The 22,293-nt window shown below is 30.7% G+C and overlaps 2 protein-coding genes across 3 annotated transcripts; one reads left to right on the plus strand and one right to left on the minus strand.

Moving 5' to 3' along the window:
* Positions 1 to 8,223: 8,223 nt before the first annotated feature.
* On the plus strand, positions 8,224 to 12,185 carry LOC114185642 (Phototropic-responsive NPH3 family protein). Of its 2 annotated transcripts, XM_028073498.2 has the most exons (5): positions 8,225 to 8,672; positions 9,218 to 9,284; positions 9,674 to 10,831; positions 11,069 to 11,531; positions 11,645 to 12,185. In XM_028073498.2, exons 1-5 carry the CDS (start codon positions 8,596 to 8,598, stop codon positions 11,662 to 11,664), a joined length of 1,785 nt encoding a protein of 594 aa, XP_027929299.1. In that variant the 5' UTR covers positions 8,225 to 8,595; the 3' UTR covers positions 11,665 to 12,185. The 2 variants fall into 2 exon arrangements, with proteins under 2 accessions (XP_027929296.1, XP_027929299.1); XM_028073495.2 differs by having other exon boundaries at positions 8,224 to 8,672; positions 11,069 to 12,185.
* A 736-nt stretch (positions 12,186 to 12,921) lies between these two features.
* Positions 12,922 to 18,292, minus strand: PPT1 (polyprenyltransferase 1). Its single transcript, XM_028070432.2, has 8 exons — positions 17,716 to 18,292; positions 16,535 to 16,670; positions 15,077 to 15,198; positions 14,581 to 14,650; positions 14,322 to 14,471; positions 13,829 to 13,964; positions 13,637 to 13,733; positions 12,922 to 13,233 (listed from the first exon to the last, which is right to left on the minus strand). The coding sequence occupies exons 1-8, from the start codon at positions 18,123 to 18,125 to the stop codon at positions 13,164 to 13,166; spliced, it is 1,191 nt and encodes a 396-aa protein (XP_027926233.1). The 5' UTR covers positions 18,126 to 18,292; the 3' UTR covers positions 12,922 to 13,163.
* Between the last annotated feature and the right edge of the window lie 4,001 nt (positions 18,293 to 22,293).

A 22,293-nucleotide genomic window follows, 5' to 3' on the forward strand; every position in this document is an offset into this window, starting at 1 on the left:
TGGTTGGAAGTCATAACATGCTTGGGTGTTGTATGTATAGTTGACTGCGAAAGTATATCTGATTGCATGATAAAATCGTTTGGCTCTAGCTTACCCTTTGCTTGTTTGTTTGCTCTGTATGTTGTCTTCTACCCTTGTGATGATCTTCAATTTGTTAATGGGAGCAGATGTGAGAGGTACTCGTGGTCAACAGGGGAGAGATGATTCCGCCGCATAGTCTTCTTAGGCTGGACTTCATGTCCTTCTTGGGCTTTCTTTAGAGTTATGGTCAATGTATTAGTTGTCCTTTAAATTCTCAATTTTATTACTGTTGAATATTTGTATCTGGTTCAGTTTGATACAGTTACGCTTTTTGGGTATTTGTATAGAATTACTTTTAAACTCTGAGACTGCGCTACGAATTTACTTACGTTATTAATTAGATGGGGTGTTACATCTTCAACTCAAAAGAATTTTTTTTTAATATTTATACATATGAGATGAAAATAATGGGAAATAAAAATTAAACAATATATATTCAAATAATACATTATATTGACTTGAAGAAAAACTACTTCCTATAATTATACATTTCTTGAGATAAATCTAAAAGTTTGAAATAATATTGACTTTTTTTCATTCATGTGTTTTACTTAAAATATGAAAAAATATTAAACATAAATTCATCGGTTGTTTCAATTCCTTTTTATTATGGACATGTTTAGAGGAAAAATTTCCAAAAACATTGAGAAAAAAAATAGTTTTTTTTTTTTATAATTTAAGTTACTTTATATATGAGTTAAAAAATCAAATTTTGTGAAAGTTGATAAGAAATAACTTCAAAAAAATAATTCCTAGTTCATAGTTTTAGTTAGTTTACAGGAAAAAAAATCATTTATTTTTTGTAAGAGTATTTATGAAAAAAATTCTATGAATTTGTAAATTAAAATATTTTTAAAGTGTTTCGTCTATAATTATATGAAATATGATTGTTGTGCTAAATAGTATTTAATAATTTTAAATTTAATATAAATTTAGTTTCCTAATAATAATTTTAGAGATGTAATAGTACTTATATGATATTTATAAATAAAATAAGTTATGTAAGTCCTCTTTCCTTGTCTTTCTTTTCTTATTTCTTTTACTTTTCCCCTTTATATCTCATAATACTCTTTATTTCGTATCTCAATATTATTTTTTTCAAACTTTGTCTTTTCTATTTTTTTCTTAAATATTAATTTAATATTAATATTGATTTGATCCTAATTTTTATTTTGATTTTTCAATTTGATCATAATATTTTTTTAATTTAATTTTAATATTTGTTCACTTTATTTAATTTGATATTTTTGTTAATATCATTTAAATTATTAATGCAGGAAGATGAACTGTGCCTCTCAAATTTCATTTTGTTATCTTCATAAAATATGCATAAACAAACTTGTTTAAACATATCTCATAATTAAATTATAAATACACAAATAAATAATGAAGGAAAACTCTAATATGGAAAAGAAAATATCAAGTTATACCCAAACAACAAAAAAGAAATATAAACACCATTGATGATCAATAATATGATAAATAAATTGAGAAAAAAATACAGAAATTTGTACTTTTTATGACTTATAAAGACTTGCTTTTTTTTATTATTAAATTATCACCTATTACTTACACATTGCTTTGATTGATGAGTCAATTTTTCATCTATAACAATACATAAAAAGAGGATTTCCTCTTTTGTATCCACATTTTAAAATATCAATTTTGTCATTAAAATATAATTATTTATTAAATTTTTGAAAATTTACCATTATTTTTACAATTTTTTTTTCTTTATTTATCAATAATTATTCTCTTAGTTTTTTTATATGTTTCATTTTATTTTTAATAAATATAATTTTATTTTATATATTAACACCAATTTTGCCCTTTAAAATATAATTATTTATTAAATTTTTGAAAATTTACTGTTACATTTACAAATTTTTTTTCTTTATTTATCAATAATTATTCTCTTATCTTTTTTTATATATTTTATTTTATTTTTAATAAATATAATTTTATTTTATATATTAACTTAATAACATTATATTATCATCATCTATTAATATAATATCACGTATATTTAAAAAATGCGTACACACACATGCTCTTGGTATCTTTAGCTTTAATGAAAACTAATTGTTATTTTCTTTTTACTATTATTTCCTTTTATTATTATTATTATTATTATTCAAAAAATACTACTTATTTTAATTGTTACACTATTTGTTTTAAATAAAACATTTATTGAAAAGTTGGTAGAAATTTTAAATCAACAAAAACAAAAAAAAAAATCTTCGTTTTTCCCCGACATTTTACATCTCCATCACTCTACAACCCAAAGAACAAGAAAGGTTTTTCCCAGTTTTTGGGTTAGTGTCTCAATCTTCACCTGTCAAAGGCTTGTTCACACAGTTTCGTCAAAAAGTGACTTGTTTCTAATTTTTGTAATGTCTCAATCTCTTTTATGTGATAATTTGTTAGGGTTTTGGCTTTTTGGTTCACGAACAGCCATGTCACTATTGTGAAAAAAAAAAATATGAAAAATTTTGTTTTCATGTACCATAAAAAATAAAAATCAATAGAAAAAAAAGTGGGTGCTCATTTTTCTTGTTTAGCCTTTGTAACTTTTATATTTGATGAACTTTTTTGTAGATGAATTGCAAATATCTATTAAAATATACTTCTTTCAAAGTTAAATACCAGAATTTTTTTTTTTAACTAAGTCTACTTTTAATATATCTCTCGTTTAATAATTTTCTTTTTAATGTCACCGTAACAAAATTGTGTATTACCCGTAGACACAATTTGTCAGTAATAGATGATAAATTTGTTATATTAAGACTTTATTGACGATAAAAAAATTATTGGTGAAGTGAACATCCATTGATTTAAAAAATAATCCTGAAATCCACGGATAATCATTGACAACCATAAATTTGTCAATATAAGTCGATAATTATCAATAAATTAAATTTATCGTTAGAAATTGTTATTGGATCTTTTTCTTCTTTTTGTTCCTTTATTTTCTTTTGTTCTTTCTCACATGCTCGTCACATTGTCACCATCACCTTTATAACTAGTGATGAATCTTCAACAAATATTTTAGAGGTGTCAAAATTTTATATAGATATATAAAAAAAATTGAGTATAAAATATATTAAAATTATATTAAAATTAAAAAAATAGTTTAAGTTATATATTAATTTATATAAATGTAAAAATTGGAATCTTATTTAATAATATATATAAATATAAAAATATCAATTAGACAAATTAACCGCATAATTTTTGTAACTTTTAGGATATTTTTTATAACTTTCAATTAAAAGTCATCTTGTTTGTGTTTTGTGAAATCAATGTCAGACTCATCTCCATCAAAAAGTCGAATTATTTCACAAAAAGAAAAAACAATAAAGGTAGAATTAATGTACTTTTTATCTAATCCAGGTTCACCACATTGAAGGAACAACAATAAAAAAAACTTTGCACTTGCCAAATTAATCCCAAATGAATGAAAGTAAAAATATTTAATAAAAAAAATATTAATTTGCATAAATATTAAAAAAAAAATTGGGGAGCCATGATCCCCTATATCATAAAGAAGATCCTCCAACTCATCTTCTCTTCCTCTTTCTCCTTTTCCTCTTCTAACTTTGACAACCTTCACATCGATTGCACCTCCACGTTGTTGTCGAGTCACAACAATCATCCCACCTCCATTGTCGCCATCGACTTCGGCCTCCTCTACCTCCTCATTCACCTCCTTCTCCTCTTCTTTTCTCAACCATCTCACTTTAATATATTAAAAATCCCATCAAACTTAGCAAAAAATTTGTTGTTCAATTAATCGTACGAAAACTCTGTTGATAATTAGACTATAGGTTATCGACGAATTTAACAATCGAATACATTATTGACGCAAATATTCGCTAATAATACAAATTCTAATTTATTTACAAATTTTACCAATAAATTATACCAATGAATTCATGACCGACAAAAATATTCATCGATATTTAAATTCTATCATCTGACAATAATTTTTTTTTTTGTAAATTTTGATTTACCAATGAATTTATTTATATTGATAAGAATTTATCGATAATTCAAAAGTGTGTAAAATAATTCAAATGTTAAGTATGTGTTCAATAGAATTAAAAAAAAAAAAAAAACATGAACCTGACAATTTATTGTTTTCCTTATATTTAAGTACAAAATCAGTCATTTTAGTGTCTGTCTACATGAAAGTTTGTTTGTTTGATGACATTTAGCTTCTACGGCGTGGAAGCCATAATGAAAATTAATTACATTTTTAATAATTTAACTAAATTAATATCAATTCCAATAAATAAAATTTGAGGCATATATGCCACATTCATACAATAACTTAGGTAACAGTAACTTTTTTTGTGTTTAACTATCTTCGTATGACATAAATAGATAAAAAATTTGGTGTCAAATAATACTCGTATAAAATAATTATTCAGACAATTATTTTAAATTTCCGTTTGATTTATTCTATTTAATACTTTAGTGAAGGCAGGTTATGAATATCATACTTGTGATAGCCTAGGTGTTACATGCATGCACAATCGAAGATGATAGGTTATTGTTGGGGTATTTTTTCCTCACTCCACTTTTTTTCATCATGCACACTCATAAAATTTGGAATTCCCAAACTATCTGTCATTAAAATTATAATAAAAATTCATACACCTTCTCTTTTTTAAATAATTTTCAAATTAAATATTCCGAATAATATTTCCAAATCCAGGAATATATTCTGGAATACTATGTTATAAAATATATTTTAGAACAAATATTCTGAAAAGTATTTTAAGAAATGCCTTTTAGAATATACTTATTCAAGAAATTTTTATATATTGCAAAATGGTTGTTCTCGGAGGTATTTTTAAATTCTCAATATAAAAAAAAAATAGAACACTAGTGTTCTAGAAAATATCTTCAGATTTGGAAAATGCTTTATTATACCCTTATTTTGGTAATTTTATATTTCAGAATAGCTATTTTAGAAGGTATTTTTGAATCTGAAAAGACTTTTCGAAACAATCATTGTGGAATATAAAAAATAATCTGTAACAAGTTTCGAAAGATATTTTCCGGATCAAAAAATATTTTTCAAAATAATTATTTGGGATTTATTTTTTATATTTTTTCAAATTGGGTGTTTTAGAATGTACTTTTAGATTTGAAAATACCTTTTAAAATACTCAATCCGTAATATAAAAGTATTTTTTTGAAATAAGTGTTCCAAAATACATTTTTGAATGCAGAAATACCTTTCGGACCTTCCTTCCAGAAATACAAACAACTTCTTCCACCATGGTTCTTCTCCAAAATTTCCTTCTCCTTCAATCATTCACCACCCATCACACAGTTACCATCCATCTATTCTTCTTTACACCTTCATTAAAGAGAGTCAAAACAATGTTATATGATTCAGTGCAAAGAGGTTTCTCTCCAATGTATGTGCAATAGGAATGAGACAATGAGAGGAGGAGGTGCACCACGATTGGCATGGATGGCACAATGAGGGATTTTTACTTTGAGGGGTAAAGGGGAATTTTGAAATTTTGGGAATGCAGGATGAAGAAAACACGGTGCAGGAAGTAGCAGCCTATTGTTTGTTTTTGTGGTTGGCCCAATGGCCCAAGTAATGGATGGTGATATACGTCACGTGTCATGTGCAAACACTCAAATTCACTTTTTCAGTAAGAAAAAAAACTAAGATGTGAGATATAATCAAGGTAGCTTTGGAAATTTCTTTATTTCTAACTTTTTGAATTTTTAAAATTATAATTAATTTTTAGTTTAATAACTTTTAGTTTTAAAAAGTCATTTTTTTTAATTTCACAATAAATTAGTTTAAAAATTGTATTATAATCAGTTTAAAGATATTTGTGTGACAACATTAGTGAAAACTGTAAAAAAATGTGGTGATGAAAGTCTTGGTGTTAATAATAATAACAATAACAATAGTTTCCTTTGGTAAAAAAATTTACATAACTTAGATAACAAAATTAAGAGTACCTCATAGACATTTTGTTTACATATAATCTATTAAGATATTTGATAAGAATAAAATTGTGAAAGTTTAGTTGTTATTGGAATTGGAGATATGGGCCTTTGTACAGGTGACAAGATCCAAGTGGTGACTTGAATGCTCTTTTACTAACTTGATCGTTAGAGAGTATTTTGTAGGTAGACCTTCTCTTTTAAAGTAATAAGAGATTCGATCTCAGTCATGAAGAGCATTCAAGTCATCACTTAGGCTTCCAGTTCCAGAAACAACATTAGTCATGTTTAGAATTGTGATAAATTTAGGTTATTAGAATTAAAATGTCTTCCAAAAGCAAAATTGTAAGAGAAGTGAGTTTGAACTCCAAAAGAAACTTCACCTCGAATTATTTATTAACCCTAACTTAGCATAGAGATTTTATTTCGGAATATATATATATATATATATATATATATATATATTATTATAGCCTTAATCATTTTGATCCCATAATACTGGCTGCTGGTGGTTGCTTGATTTTGAAGGGACGTGCTAATGTATATATATGTCCATGTGCATGATGTGCTTTTGGTCATTGGGCTTATGTGAACTAGGGTTTCATTTTTCAAAATAACTATTAGATTACCCTTCTTTAATTTTCATGCATGGTTGATTATCAAACACAAACATATATTTTATGTAATTATGTGCAAAAAGAGACACACATCACTTGTAACAAATCTGAGCAGTTTTGGTGTCGTTATTTGACATGAAAAACATTCATAAACGTGTGTTCATTTTTAACACTAAAACAAACACACTCTTAATTTTAATTAATCTTATTAAAACATGACTTTTAAGACAGACATATAGTTTGTGATAATTGAGCCGTTAAGGTGTAAGACGCGCCACAGCATTTGTGCAAGGTTAGGATTTGGTTCGATAAAGTTATTTTTGTTGTCGGAAAATGATTATCTTTGTCATGAAGCTGCATAAAGTATGAATGGTTAAATTATAAAAGGTTATGCAGAAATGAAGGAGAACTTTGGTCTAAAAAAGAAAAAGGGTGTAAATATCTAATTATACCCGAGACAAGGAAGGAATATACCTGTGACATGATGCAGTAACCTATAGCATAATTTATGATTTTAATAACTGATATGAGTGATGAATAATATATAATGAGTTGGGAAAAGAAATAAGAATGCAGAGATGTGTAGTGGTGCTGTCTCTAATAATTGCATCTTTATTGAGTTCCGTGTCACCTCAGTGACATTGATCCATGCCACCAACACTCCATGTCAGATGTTTTAAGACCACTTTTTTTCTTTCTTGTGCCTTCTACTATCCAACATTGACCCCAAAACCTTCATCAAATCATCCCCACTGTCATCGTGATTGCTGCATGTTCATGGTGCCCTTGCCCTACGTGTCACATCTTTTGCTTTTCACCCTTTCCTATCCTATCTTGTGCAGGGATACTTCTATGGTTTGGTAAGATATCATGAAGGTAAAAGTTAAGGTTAAGGTGATACAATGCCATGCATAAAAGTGTGTGACCAATTTTCAATCATTGTTCTTATCTTGAATTCTTCATACAAATAGCACACTTTCGATTTTTTTTACCAAATTTGCATGCTGTAACTTTTATTTACTCTGATAGGAGGAAAAAATAAATTCTTGATTAGATTTTACTTGTTTTCTGGTTAAACAAGTTTAATCTAAATTGAAACTTCATGACAGTGACGGAGCATCTGAATTGGAAAAAGAAAGAAACACAATAAGAGAATTTTTGCAGTTCATTTGTAACTCCCATACAAAACTCTTTAATCAACAGTTTTTATCAGTAAAAGAATTTGAATTTCCTGTAGTGTAACTGTATGATTAAAGGGCACTATTAAAATTAGAATTGTTGTAACGTCTGGTTTTGGTGATTTCAATTCAGAATCGAAACCCAATAAAGCAAGTGGCAGAGGCAGAACCCTGTTGTTTGTTTATGCAAAAATTTACCACTGGACTCAGTCTTTTAGTTTGTAACGTAAAGTGTCAACGTCGAAGGCCAACAATGGTACTTGATTAGATAATAACATGTGAATACGAAGTCTGAACACTGTATTTGTATAGTGTATTGCAATAGTATTGTAACGCAAAAGGCAGAAACAAAAGCAGCCAAAAAGCAAAAGATGGTTCAGCAGTGGTAAGAAGACCATAGGCTGGCTACTACTACACACAGCAGCACATGTTATGAAAACGAAAAGAAAAAGCTAAGTTGGATGTATGTGATGGCATTTGTGAATAAATGAATGCTATGGAGAGTGCCTTTTGGGGCGTTTGCTCCAAAATATTCCTGAACCAGCAATCTTCCCGTACGCATCATTTGATAGTTTAATCATCAACACCCACAGCACAGGTCTCAGTTTGTGCTGCTGTTCCTGAAACATACACAGATCAGGCAGCAGCAGCAGGAGTTTCCTTTTCTCAACTCTCTTCACTCTTTCTTCTAACAGATACATAGATAGATACATAGATACAGAGATAGAGAGAGAAACATGGTTTCTGAAACCTCCCTCTCTTCTTCTAAACGCTCTCCGGCTACTCCTAAGTTTTGCAACTCATTCACTACTAGGTAACTCACAAACCTTTTGTTTCTTATTTCTCTCTTTCACTGCGTATGTGTGTCTTGTGGGAGTGTGATAACCTTGTCTGTCTATGTTTCTTTTAGTCACGATTGTGGTTGTGACAGATGGCAAGATGAATTGAAAATGTAACTTCATGAGCTTGTTTTCTAGTCTTATTTTCATGGTAGTTCTATCTTACCGGTTTTGAAATTAAAGCATTTGATACCTTGGCTTGTCCTTCTTTTGGATTTTGGGGTAAAAGGTTATGCATATTATCCGAAACGGTTTTTATGGTGGGATTTGGAGTTTTTTTTTATCTAGGTAGAGATTACCTAAGTTCTTTTGAAAATTCTAGGTGAAAAGATGCTTAAAGACAACATTCTTATTTCTTGACGTGTGCAGTTATTCTATTCTCAACTCTCATTTCTTTGGTTAGCAAGTTTTTGGGGTGAAGGGTGAAAGGACTCAGGGATGCTGTGGATTTTTGAATCATATGCATCCTTGACAGGATTTTATAACAGTTCTCATGCCATATTCTTATGTTTTGTTGCAGGATTTTTGCTGATGTAGCCGGAGACATTACAATTGTCGTTGATGGTGAATCTTTTCTGCTACATAAGGTAATTCTTTTGAGATGTTGTTGAAAACCACTTGATACTTTCATGACCTGTTCTATTTGTCATTGACTTGAGTTTTATATTCTAAACTGTAGCCATGAGTTTAATTTGGGTGTCTCTTTTACCAATTGCTATGAATTGGGATAGAGTAAGCAGTATGTCCAAAATTCATAATATGCTAACAACCAACTAAAAACCAACCACTATTTGCCAAAAGTCATGCCTACTTTATGATATCAAAGAGAAAAGTTGATGACTTCTATTTGGCTTCTTTTGAGTGCAAAATAGCTGCACCAGTCAACTCAATGATACTAAGATAATGTATTTGATTGTACAGAAATAAAAATTTATTTAAACTAATGTCGTTACTTACTTTGTTCTGGTTCATGAAGTTTCCCCTGGTGACTCTAAGTGGGAAAATCCGGAAGATGGTGGCTGAAGTCAAGGGTTCCAATGTTTCAAACTTGGAGCTGCTCAACTTTCCAGGGGGGCACCAGACATTTGAACTTGCCATGAAGTTCTGCTATGGGATGAACTTTGAGATTACAACATTCAATGTTGCACGGCTTCGTTGTGCAGCAGAGTATCTGGAAATGACAGAAGAATACAGGGAGCAAAACCTCATTTCAAGAGCAGAGATTTATCTGAATGAGATTGTCTTTCAGAGTCTTCAGAAGGCAGTGGAAGTGCTATCCACATGTGAAATGTTACCTACAAATATAGTGGATGAAATTGAAATATCAAGTGGGTGTGTGGAAGCCATTGCAATGAATGCTTGCAAGGAGCAGCTAGTTTCTGGCTTATCTAAATTAGAATGTGATGGAGAATCTAGAGAGCTAAAGGAGGATTGTGTAGCCTGGTGGGTTGAAGATCTCTCAGTACTGCGTATAGATTACTTCCAAGGAGTTATTTGTGCCATGGGAAGAATGGGGGTGAGATCAGACAGCATTATTGCATCACTGATGCATTATGCTCAATCATCTCTGAAGGGTATCGGAAAATGTCAATTCTGGAATCCATCAAGGACAAACTCGAGTCCTACCAGTGTAGAAAAGGACCAGAGGATAATTGTGGAAACTCTTGTGAGTCTCATGCCAACAGAAAAAAGCTCTTCCATTCCCTTGACATTTTTGTTTGGCATGTTAAAGATGGCTATCATGTTAGGTGCAACCATTCCCTGCAGGCTTGAGCTTGAACGAAGGATTGCATTACGGTTGGAAATGGTCTCATTAGATGATCTACTTATACCATCATTACAGAGTGGAGACTCTTTGTTTGATGTTGATACAGTTCACAGGCTACTGGTGAATTTCTTGCAAAGGGTCGAAGAGGAAGAAACTGAAGATTGTGGATATGAATCTGATGGTCTTTGTTCTGCTGGCCATGGCTCCCTGCTAAAAGTGGGGCAGCTTATTGATGCTTATTTAGCAGAAATTTCACCTGATCCGTACTTAAGTCTACAGAAATTCGTTGCTTTGATAGAGATACTTCCTGATTATGCTCGTGTTATTGATGATGGCCTTTATAGAGCCGTGGACATTTATTTGAAGGTAAATTTGCTTGAACTATATCACAGATCTATCTCATTCAAATAGTTACATCATATTCAAATAGTTAAGTGGGATCTGTAAGATATGTATTATAAAAATCAACAAACTTATATGATAGTTCATGATTAGACTACTACTACATGAACAACCTTTACACTTTTAGTGCATATACTATTCAATCTATACCTTTTGCCTTCTTGATGTTGATAACAGCAATTCTTTCTGCTCCTTGCTCAGGCACATCCAGCTCTAACAGAACAAGAATGCAAGAAGCTGTGCAAGTTGATAGACTGCCAGAAGCTATCTCAAGAAGCATGCAACCATGCAGCACAGAATGAGAGGCTTCCACTGCAGATGGTGGTGCAAGTGCTGTACTTCGAGCAGCTACGTTTGAAAAACGCTTTGTCAGGGAGTTCAGGAGATGGACTGCTATCACAGAGAATAAGCAGTGGTGTTCCAAGTGCAGCCATGTCCCCAAGGGACAACTATGCTTCTCTGAGGAGAGAGAACCGGGAACTGAAGCTGGAGATTTCAAGAATGAGGGTGAGGCTGAGTGAGTTGGAGAAGGAACAGATGTTCATGAAACAAGGCATGATTGAAAAGGGAGGAAATGGAAGAACATTCTTAACATCACTTTCAAAGGGAATTGGGAGGATTGCTATTTTTAGTGGTCAAGGAGGAGGAAAACGCCAGAAATCAGGTAGGAAGTCTCGTGGTTCAGAGGGGAAAACTGGTAGAAGTAGGAGACATTCTGTCTCATAGATATTGTTCTTCTCTACTTAGCTAAAAACTCACTCTATTATACCTTATCAGGTGCACAAACGTGTAAATGACTTGATCAACAGCTTCTCTTCATCTTGGTCTTAAGTTTTGGCAGTTGAACTTACTTGATATCCCACATTCTCCCTTCCCTGTTGTACATGATTTCAGCTGCTGAGATAAGGTCCTTGTTCAGTTGCACCAAGAGAAAGCTTCATTAAGCACAAACATTTCAATGTGTAGCATCATCATCACCACCTTGTCCTAGGGACACAGTTGAAGCACTTCCTTTCCCACTGATCAAATGTACTTATTTATGGTCAAACTTGTTCCTTGTTCGATTGCTTGAAAAGGAAAATGTAACATATGCAACCAAATACTGAAATGATTCACCTTAGATTAAAGTTTCTGTAACTTCTAATTGCAAGATAAAACTAACTTGGCTTATGGATGCCTATCAGTGCAGTGACACTAGTAATTGTCTTCATCCATTCAGACAGCAGTAATGTTTGACAAATCCGAAACATTTTGTTGGTAGATTTAAGACATGTTCATTTCTGTAATATAATAATGCACTCCCTTCTTGGTGACAAAATCGACATATGTTTTATTCTCTATTTTCTATGCAAGGAAACAGATCACAGCCACTTCCAATTAAAAAAACTTCTTCTCTTCAATTTTAGCTGTTTTATGTTTCTAAAATAATTTAATGTTTTAATTCAGTTTAAATGTAATAAAAAAGTTCAGAAAAGTGTTTTTGTTTCTTGAAAATTTTACTTATTATTTTTCATATGTTTTCCTTGAGTATTGGCATTTTTTTATGTAAATTTCTTTTTGTTTTACCTAAGTGAGATTTAATTATCTCAATTATTTTTCAGTAAACTTATCAGACAAAAATTAATTCCGATTATAATTTATTATAACAATAGCCAATTATAAACATAATTGACTATCGAAATAAAGTGATTTTATTCGTTTTTAAATAGTTTTTTTTTCTTGTAACCAAACAATATTAATGATAGTGAAAAAAGTAGTCCTATGACACTGTCAACATTTGAACGTGTTAAATTTAGAACCTCGAGTAATCATGACATCATCTCATTTTTAAGACCTCAAATATAATTTTTAAATTTTACAAGATTAAAATACTTGTTTCGATTTGGAAGGCAAAAATAAATTTAACTAAATTTTCAGAAACTAAAAACATAAAATAAGTCAGACTGTGCTTACACTTTCCAATGTATCAAACATGCAATCTCTTCCAGTTCAATATAATTACTAGTCTTCCAATTCAATCATTACCAAAATTGTTTCAATGAATACAAGTAAAATGGAGAAAACTATTTTATTTCTTGTACACAAATATCATGTCAGTACCTTAACCATTTACAGTTAGTCCAAAAAAATACCTAAAAGAACATGCAATGAATAAAGCTCCGCCATAAATTAATTGGCTCTGAAAACGTGTTATACAAAATAAATGTATTCAGCTACAAAATCCTAGGACAATCAGTTTAAGTATGGACACAATTTGTAATGTGCTGGTGTATTCTCTATAAGACAAAATATAACCCTATGATGAAAGTCTGCCAGCTAGAACTCCACCAAAGATGATAGCTCCAAACCACTTATTTGAGACAAATCTGAAGGAAAAATAAAATAGCAAACAAAAATACACCAAAGTCAGCTCATAATGTTTAATTCGTTATTTCAGAAGATTTCTAACATACTGCAATCATCATAAAAACACTTGAAAAGTAATAAAATTGAGCAATCACTGAATTTTGAAGGGGTTAGTTCTTTTGAGGTCTGAGGGTATAAATATGGCATTAAGTGTTTCTAGCAAAGGTATATGATTTAATCTTTGAAAAACTGAAAATGAAATATGAAGAAGTTTATGATAATCTCAATACTGCTTTTTCATAAAAACTTTCTGAAGCTCCAAAAAGATGTTCTAGCCAATAAAATTAAGAACTGAGATCCTTTCAGAATTTCTTTTTTCGATAACAAAATCATGAGTTCATGCAATGAATTTCCCCAACATACTTCCTGTTGCAATCAGCACGTGATGAAAGGTCAACTGTCCATATTTGCCAGCCTAAGTGTCCAGATGCAACTGCCAGAGATGCATAATACGGCCAGCCTGCTCCACACAAATGAATCAGAAAGTAGAAACATTTGATGGAATTCAAACAGTCACGAAAACAGATAGAATGGAATGGTGTAATAAACCAATACCTATTTCAGCATTAAATCCGCTAAGAGCAAGACCACCAAGGCATGCAATTCCAAACCCAGTAATCCACTCCTTTGTTGAATCACCAAAGCGCAAAGCTGTTGATTTAACTCCAACTTTCAAGTCATCTTCTTTATCCTGAATGCCAACGTTAGAAAGATTCTTAAACATTAAGAAGTTTGATTGCATTGCCTTAAACAAAAGATTCAAGTGGAGGATAACAAGTAGTCTGCTCATTTACTTTTTGTTTCATGAAAACTTAACTGTTAGAGACATGACAAATCATCTGAAAATGGTTAAATTAAAAAGTTATACTACCACTTTTACACCTTCCATCTTTTTAGCAGAGCACAATAAGCCTATTAGCAGGCAGAACTTCAGGAGTGCAAGATAACTTGTCAAGGTACACAACATATAAATGCAGATCCTGACACCGTTAAAGACAGCAGAGCAAAACCATAGAATTACATCTTACAGGAAGCAATAATATTTTACCTGATGTGCATAGATAGTATCGTACACAAGAGTCCAGAATACTCCAGAGGCATAAAGTGGCAGCACAATAGATGGGTCCAGACTTCCTTTAACTGCTGCCCATCCTAACAAAGCTCCCCAATTAAAGGTCAACCCAAGATAGGCTTGAGGCTAACCAATTTAGTTACAGGAGAGCATCATAATACAGCATAATAAGATCATGCATCAGAATAATAATAAAGAATTAAGAATACAAAAATAGAAATGAGGAAATTCTCACCCAAAATGTAAACCTCTTCATGAGGGGATAGGAGAAGACAAGCAACAAGGATGAGGCACCCAAAACACGACTGCAGAATGTACACAAGCCAAAGAAATAAATAAAAGTTGGCAAAATTCCAATGGAACTCAAGCAGAAGGATGCAAGGCACTTGCAAGCCATGAGAAGAAACTAAAGTAGGACTTGCTTACTTTCACTTAATTTCAAAAATGTCCCATAGCTTTCATTTTGTTTTTTTGTTATAAAAGATCTGTATAGGAAACAAAACAAGTTTTATTATTTTCACTGATTCCTATGCTAATATTTGAAAACAAAGAGCAAAATGCATATTTGGTGTTACCAGCTTTGCCAATTAGGACATGCGAGACAGATCATAGTTCCAGACAAGAAGGTTCTATAATTAACTGATTAAGTGTTTACAAATTTAAGTATCTAAAGTGCCAACATAACAAAGATAGACCCTGATCCATTTTGGAATTTCAAAATAAGAACTAACCTATAATTATTCAGTTGTAGAAGAATTCCAAGACCTAAAAGTAATTGAAAACCAAGAAAACAAAGTCCTTGAAATGGTGTCAAAACACCACTTGCCACAGGTCTCAACTTTGTACGTTCTACCTGCAATATACAATGACATTCAGAACATAAAATATAAGATCAGCTATAACAGTGAAAACAAAGTGAAACATTTTAGAAAAGGATAGAGGGGAGAAGTACAGCATCACACGCTTACTATATATAAAGTGTTTTAACTGAAACGAAAATCACCAAAGTAATGTTATATCAATAAAATCAAATTAAATAAGATAGGTGTTTGGATATAGAATAAAGGGAATTAAAGTTGTTAGTTACTAATTAGAGGGATGTCAAAGGCCAAACCCATCATATCTATAAATAGGAGGATACTTGGTTTAGAGGGGGCACTGGAATCTGTAAACCTGTGTGGGAATAGAGCGGTAACTTCATTGAAATAACATGGAGGAGAGAGTTCTCTCCTACTTCTTGTTCTTTTTCATCCTATTCAATAAGATCTATTTTTTCTTTCCCATTCCCAATTCTTGGTTCATAACAATAGGTGTCTGAGACTCAATTAGCTACAGGATCAGAAGGGAATGGGAGCTCAATACCTGTCTCATTGGCCCAAAGTTTGGAAGGTTTACACCGGAAGGAATGTATGATGATGACAGAGAGAAGTGATGAGCTGGAAGTAAGAGAGAAAGGGAAGGAAGGAGTTAGTAACTGAACAGTGGAATGTGTTTTTTGAATTTAGGAGCGAAGCAGAGTGAGGAGAAGATATCCATGCGTACTATTTTGCTAGCTATGGATAGAGAGCAGTTGCTCTGTATAATATGGGTAGAACTCTGACAGTAGACACCCTATTGTAATGAATTTTCTTTTATCTGAATAATGCACGGCATCTTGATTCTCCATTTTGCTATATTTCTTTAATTTTAGTTATTGATGCATTCAGTTTGTATCAATAGCATCCAAGGAGTCCGATGTTCATCTGCCAGGCTCTTTGATTCTACCTAAATCTTAGTACAATCCTCTTATCAATAAAAAGAAGTTCAATAACAAGGTGATTTAGGAAGAAAGGAGGACAAGAATCCCCCTATGGCAAGCCAAAAAGGGCAGGGTGGGGGACAAAAAAGATCAGATGGAAGTTTCGTTCACGTAAATTGATATAATTTAACCACATTGGAAACATGATAGGTACTTAGAACATGAAATTATTTTATACTAATTATAGAAAATAAAGATGACTCAGGGCATGAGAAATGTTAAAGCATTAGAGTTGCCATGACTTAGCGTTCAGTTCATTCTCCTATTAGCATCTATTATCTTAATCGAACACATCCAAATAGAAACAACCCTGCCATAATAATTTGCGACTCAATTACTATCTCATAATCCCCTATAACAATCAAAGCAACCAAAAAAACGTGACATTTACCATTGTATCAATATCCCGGTCAAGGAGATCATTAATGGTACACCCAGCACCTCTCAAAAGCAATGCCCCACATGCAAACAGAGTCATCATTTTAAAATCAGGAAGATGACCAGGGGTTGCAGCCATGGTAATTGACCTAAATGCATGAAAATTAGATACAATAAAAAAGAGAGATTTAAAGAAGTGGTGAACTTTTTAGGCTTATGTTTATACATGCGTTTAACCTGATGAAACAAGTTTTAGCTTCCATGTTCATCGCCAAATCAGCTTTACATTGACAGAATAGTCTCATGTATGAATTTAGAATTGACCAGGAGATTAATAAGAATGATATAGGCATGAAATAACAAGGTTGCAATAAATAGAGCAGCGCATCTAAGTTACAGAAAAGAAATATCCCTTTTAGCCTTTAAAAATTCCTCAATTCATTACCGATTGTTACACACAGCTCCAACTTTACAACAACACAATATCTTTGTATTTCCAAAAGTTTAATATCCATGTGCTGTCAACCGAAAGAAATCACCATTGACATAACTTTAAGCAGGTTATTGTAAAGTCAACAAATTTACTATAATTGGCAATTTGTGATTGCATGAAAGCGTAGAAATCCTTTGCAGGCATAGACAATTCAGTTTAATTTCTATACCCTGCCAATAAAAACTCATCATTGTTTGACCTTAAGGTAAGTATTGTAATTTGTAGGTGGTCCAATGGAGGCCCGAGAGCAGATGGTATGGAAGGCTCAACTAATCTTATTAGGATAAACTTTGATATCCTGTTAGGAAGCAAGTTTAAACCTAACTCATCTTTATAAAACTGTTTGTCTCACTTAAGGATTGTAATTTGGTCTTATTTCAACGTTGAGTCTAACATTGTGAAAATGTTAGCAGATTGGTATTTAGAGACTTAGAGTCTGCATGGAGAAATATTTCCATAAGCATATGCATAAATTAATTTGCAGAAACTCTCTCATAATAGTTTCTCCAAAAACACTTTTTCTTAACTTAAAAGAGGTGTTTATTTCATTTTTTTTCCTTCGTAGTTTCTTCAATTATAAGTGATAATAAGGAAGTATATTTGCACACTATTAAGTTTAATGTTTATAGACAATCACTATCTCTGTGTTTTTATGAGGGTGAAAGCATTTATCCATAAGATCAATAACTAAGAACTCTTACCAGATACAAGGCCATAGGAGCAACCACGTCCCAATTGGTTTATCAAGACGAGCAAGGCGTGCATAGGGCTGAAACTGCTTTGGCAAGTACAAATCCACCCAAGTGGCGTCCACTCCACCACCATTACTCACACTACCACTTTGGTTCTTGTTCTCCTTCGAGGGCCACGTGGACACGTGTGCAACAAGATGAAAATTTGAGAGAGACCCAACAGTTTTACGAAACTCAAAATTGTAATTTTGGAGCTGGGGTGGTTTGAATGAGGGATTTAGACTGGGGTTCCGGTTTTGGGTTGCAAATTGTTGAACGGAGCTCAAAGGGTTGAAGATGTCAAGGTGAAGCGATACTGAAGAAGAAGAAGAAGGTTTGAGAAATCTACGCGAAGCACGGAAGATCAAAGACGATGCCATGTTCTCAAATGCAAGCTTTTTTTCAAATTTGGGATTCTAAAATTGAAAAGTGATTACTCCATAAAGCTTCAACAAAGACATTTTCTTTGTAGTGGTCACTCTTACAGTGGTAGTTCATAGCAAGGTGTGATCTTCAAAGAAAATAAGGGTTAACTCATGTCGTATGGAATAACAGTAACTATAATCGTACTGATAAATTATTATTAATTAATTTTAAACTATGGAGTTAGAAAACCTTGATCCTCGATTTAAGCTTAGCTATTCATTCATATTTTCAATATGCATCTATATGCAATCTACTTTTAATTTGGGACTTACTCCCTACACCTCCACAATTACTAACGCTCCCGAATACTACTAAAAAGACTAAAATATCCTTTATTATCGCTGAAATCACCATGTTAACCAGCTCCGTTACTGCAAGCTCTTTCCTGAAAAGCTTATTTTAAACAATTCATTATAAAAAATTTGTTCGAAAAAATATTATATGTAATATAAAAAGTTTGTTACGAAAATCTTATTCTGAAAAACTTGTTCTACAATACATATTATACATTCTAAAAATGCTATTTTGAAAATTTTATTCTGAAAATCTTATTTTAGAAGTTTAAAAAAAAATTCAGAATATGTAATCCAAAAATCACTTTTACAAACAGTAAAACGTAATTTGAAAATGTAGGAGGTGCGTGAAGAAATTGTGCGGGTGCAAGGAGTAAAAGCCTGAAAATTTAAACAAGAAAAGTTTTTATTTGTACTTCACAACTTGGCATATTTTGGGCTACTCCATCTGTTTGGGCTTTTGGGCCTGCTACTATTTACACCGTACTAAATCCTAGTTTTGTTTTTTTCAAAGAACTAAATAATGAAAAGTAAATGTTTGTTGTGTGTCCAGATCAAATAAAATTATTCTCATTTCCAAACCAAACAAATAGTCTTAATGTTGCTAATATGGTTATTTGATCAATTCTAGTATCGCCAATCACCATACTATATATGGATGAAAATGGTTTTATTTTTTTTTAGGTTGGATCATTGATTCTCTTTCCACTCTTATATTGGCAAATGATTTTTGTTTTTCAAATATAAAAATTTCACATTTATAAATATAATCTAATTTTTATATAATATAACCTACAATATATTTTAATTATCTGAATGTATTATGAAAATATTTAATTTAAAATATATTTTCGAATTATATAATTAAAAAATTATAATTTAAAACACATTATCAAACGTAAAATACAGTTTCTAATTACACATTTTAAGATATCTTTAAATTTAAAAAAAAAAGTTTGAACTATACATTTTCTAATAGATTTTTTGTTTTTTAAATAATACTTTATACGTATAGACATGTTTTCATACATGTAAAAAGAAGATATTGAATAAGAAAAAATGTTATTTGACCGCATTTCACAACTTGTATAAAGATAAAATAGTTTTGATAAAACTTAACTTTTATATTTCTAGAAAAAATAAAAAATAAATAATAACAGGAAGTATTGTCAAATGATAATAAAAAGAGGGGTTAAATATGTTTTTGTTCTTTTAACTTTCAGTAAATTTTGGAATTAGTCAATTTCGAAACTTTGGACCAATTTAGTTATTCATTTTCCGAAATACGTGGATTTATTCTTTTTAATCAAATTTTGTTAAGTTTATTTGGCATTTCAATCGCGTTTCATAATAGTATTTGACTTAACATTAAAACAAAAAATGTATCAAATAGTATAAAAAACTTAAATACAGTCGAATTTGAATTCTCTGCTGGGTTTTGTTGTGTTGTTCCTCTACTGTGCTTTCATAATACACTGATTATGACTAATTTTGACGATTTAAAATATATTAAATAGATATTTAAAATACTAACACAATGTATTTTTAATGCTCAGCATAGGTCAGTACCAAACAACCAGTAGAGAATTTGGACTCAATACAATCCTAAAATATATACGAAACATCAAATAAACCTAAGAAAACTTGATTAAAATGACTAAATTTATGTATTTCGAAAAATAGAAAACTAAATTGGTCTAAAATTTTGAAATAAACTAATTTTAAAATTTATTGAAAATTAAAAGATAAAAACATATTTAACTTAAAAAAAGTGTTAAAATACCATGTCCATTCAATAATTGGCTTTGTTTAAGATTGAAAAGAGCCACGCGTGATAAGTGTGATAAAAATGACAGTTTGAGTATGACAAAAAACATTCACGGAAACGTAGAACTTGTCACACCATTATCACAGATTTTTTCCTTCTTCTTGAACACTCTTTAAAGGCATACTCCAGCAAATTAAAAGAAACTAAACGAAAGAGTCTTAATAAATTTTTTCTTTTTTCTTTTTAAAAAAATATATGACAATAATCTCGTACGACAACATGGTGATCATCTAATAAATCACCCCATCATTCTATTCATGAACAAAGGGTATTGGTGGTTTTGTCATTTTTCTAAATTTACTGTTCTTATATTCTTCTAACTCAACAAATAACAGAGTGGAAAATTATAGCATAGTTTAATTAATGGATGTGAAGTAAAGAATGATGTGTTGGTCCTGCATGTGGGTGGTACCATTATAATTGCTCTTCTTGTTTTATTGTCTTGATTCCAATTTCACATTATACATTTTCTTTATCTTAGTTGAATCCCTTCAAATACAATAATGCACAATTAGGAATCATAATAATCACATTATACATTTTCTTTATCACAGATTTTTTTAACCTGTGGGTACCGGCTAGATGCCCATGGATATTTTACACAACAAAATTAAATTTTGACTAATTAAACACTAAAATTGTTTTAGAATTAAAATAGTATTGAATAAAATACAGTTAAAATTAAAGTTTGCAAGAATTTTTGATAATATACTTACCTATCATGCTTCTTTATTATCCTAATATCAAAAACAAAAACCAAAACAAGGTCTTCTTCATTCATGGTGCACGATGAATAAAAATGTGCATAATGGGGTTATGAAACCGTGAGCACCCACAAATTGAATTTAAGCATTCAATTTAAGTGAGTAGGAAGGATTCAATTTTCAGTGTGATTTTTAATTGGTCCACTTTCTAAATTTAATTTCAAATGTTCCAATTTGCTTCATACATACAAGCAAATACTTAATTTTTTAATAATGGGTACCTGCCGGCATATATAATATAATATGATATATACTTCTAATCTATTTATAAACGATTAGTAAAATATTTGTTACGCATGATTATTTATTAATTACAGATACCAACTATTAATGGATGGACTTTATATGCATATATTCGTAAGTATAATATTTTTGTCATCTTTATACATAATATACATTCTAAAAGTAAATTATATTATTTCAATAAAAAAATTATTCACATATAAGGCATGAATTGAATTTTTCATTATCCAATTTAAATCCAATAAAATAAAAATAGATCTATAATCCAAATCTAATCAATCTACTTAAAATAAATTCGGATTAAAGTTTAATTCATTTTAAGTAGATTTATTAGTTTTGAATTTTTTTTTTCAATCCAATGGATTAAAACTATACTGAATTTAATTTGTTAAAAAATTAAATTCAGTGATGGAGTTAATATATCTTATTACTAGATTTATTTAATTTTTTCATAGTGATATGCTCATAACTTACTTAGGATTTTAACCTAAGTAAAATTTAATTTCAAGATAAACCATACATTTTGATCAACAATAACACTTTTTGTTTTTGGAAAAAACTTGAATTGATATAGAAACATGCACATATATTGATTGATTTAATTGTGGAAATGTGTATTTAGGTATTTGTGGAGGAATTTGGGAGGTGTAAAAATTGATAGAAAGAGCATTTATTGGTATTGGTGGGTTAAGTATGAAGATGGAAGCACGTGCATGGAACGCAGAAGAAGGGTCAAGATTCAACAAAGTCGGCACAAACTTCTCGATCGCAATCACTACACAACATGTAACTCTGCACACTCTGGGGGATTAGAGTTATCTTATTATGTCATTCATTCACTCATGTGTCATCAATAAATGCATAAATATAATATACTAAAATATCTCACTTAATTACATTATAAGTATTGTGGTAAAAGTTAAAATAAGTAAAAGACGAGTGTGGTTTTTTAGAGAAATTATATATAATTACTTGTTATTTTTAAGATGGACAA

The sequence above is a fragment of the Vigna unguiculata genome, chromosome 5 (genome assembly GCF_037176805.1).
Source record: "Vigna unguiculata cultivar grain cowpea cultivar isolate G323 ecotype 2 chromosome 5, ASM3717680v1, whole genome shotgun sequence".
NCBI lineage: Eukaryota > Viridiplantae > Streptophyta > Magnoliopsida > Fabales > Fabaceae > Vigna > Vigna unguiculata.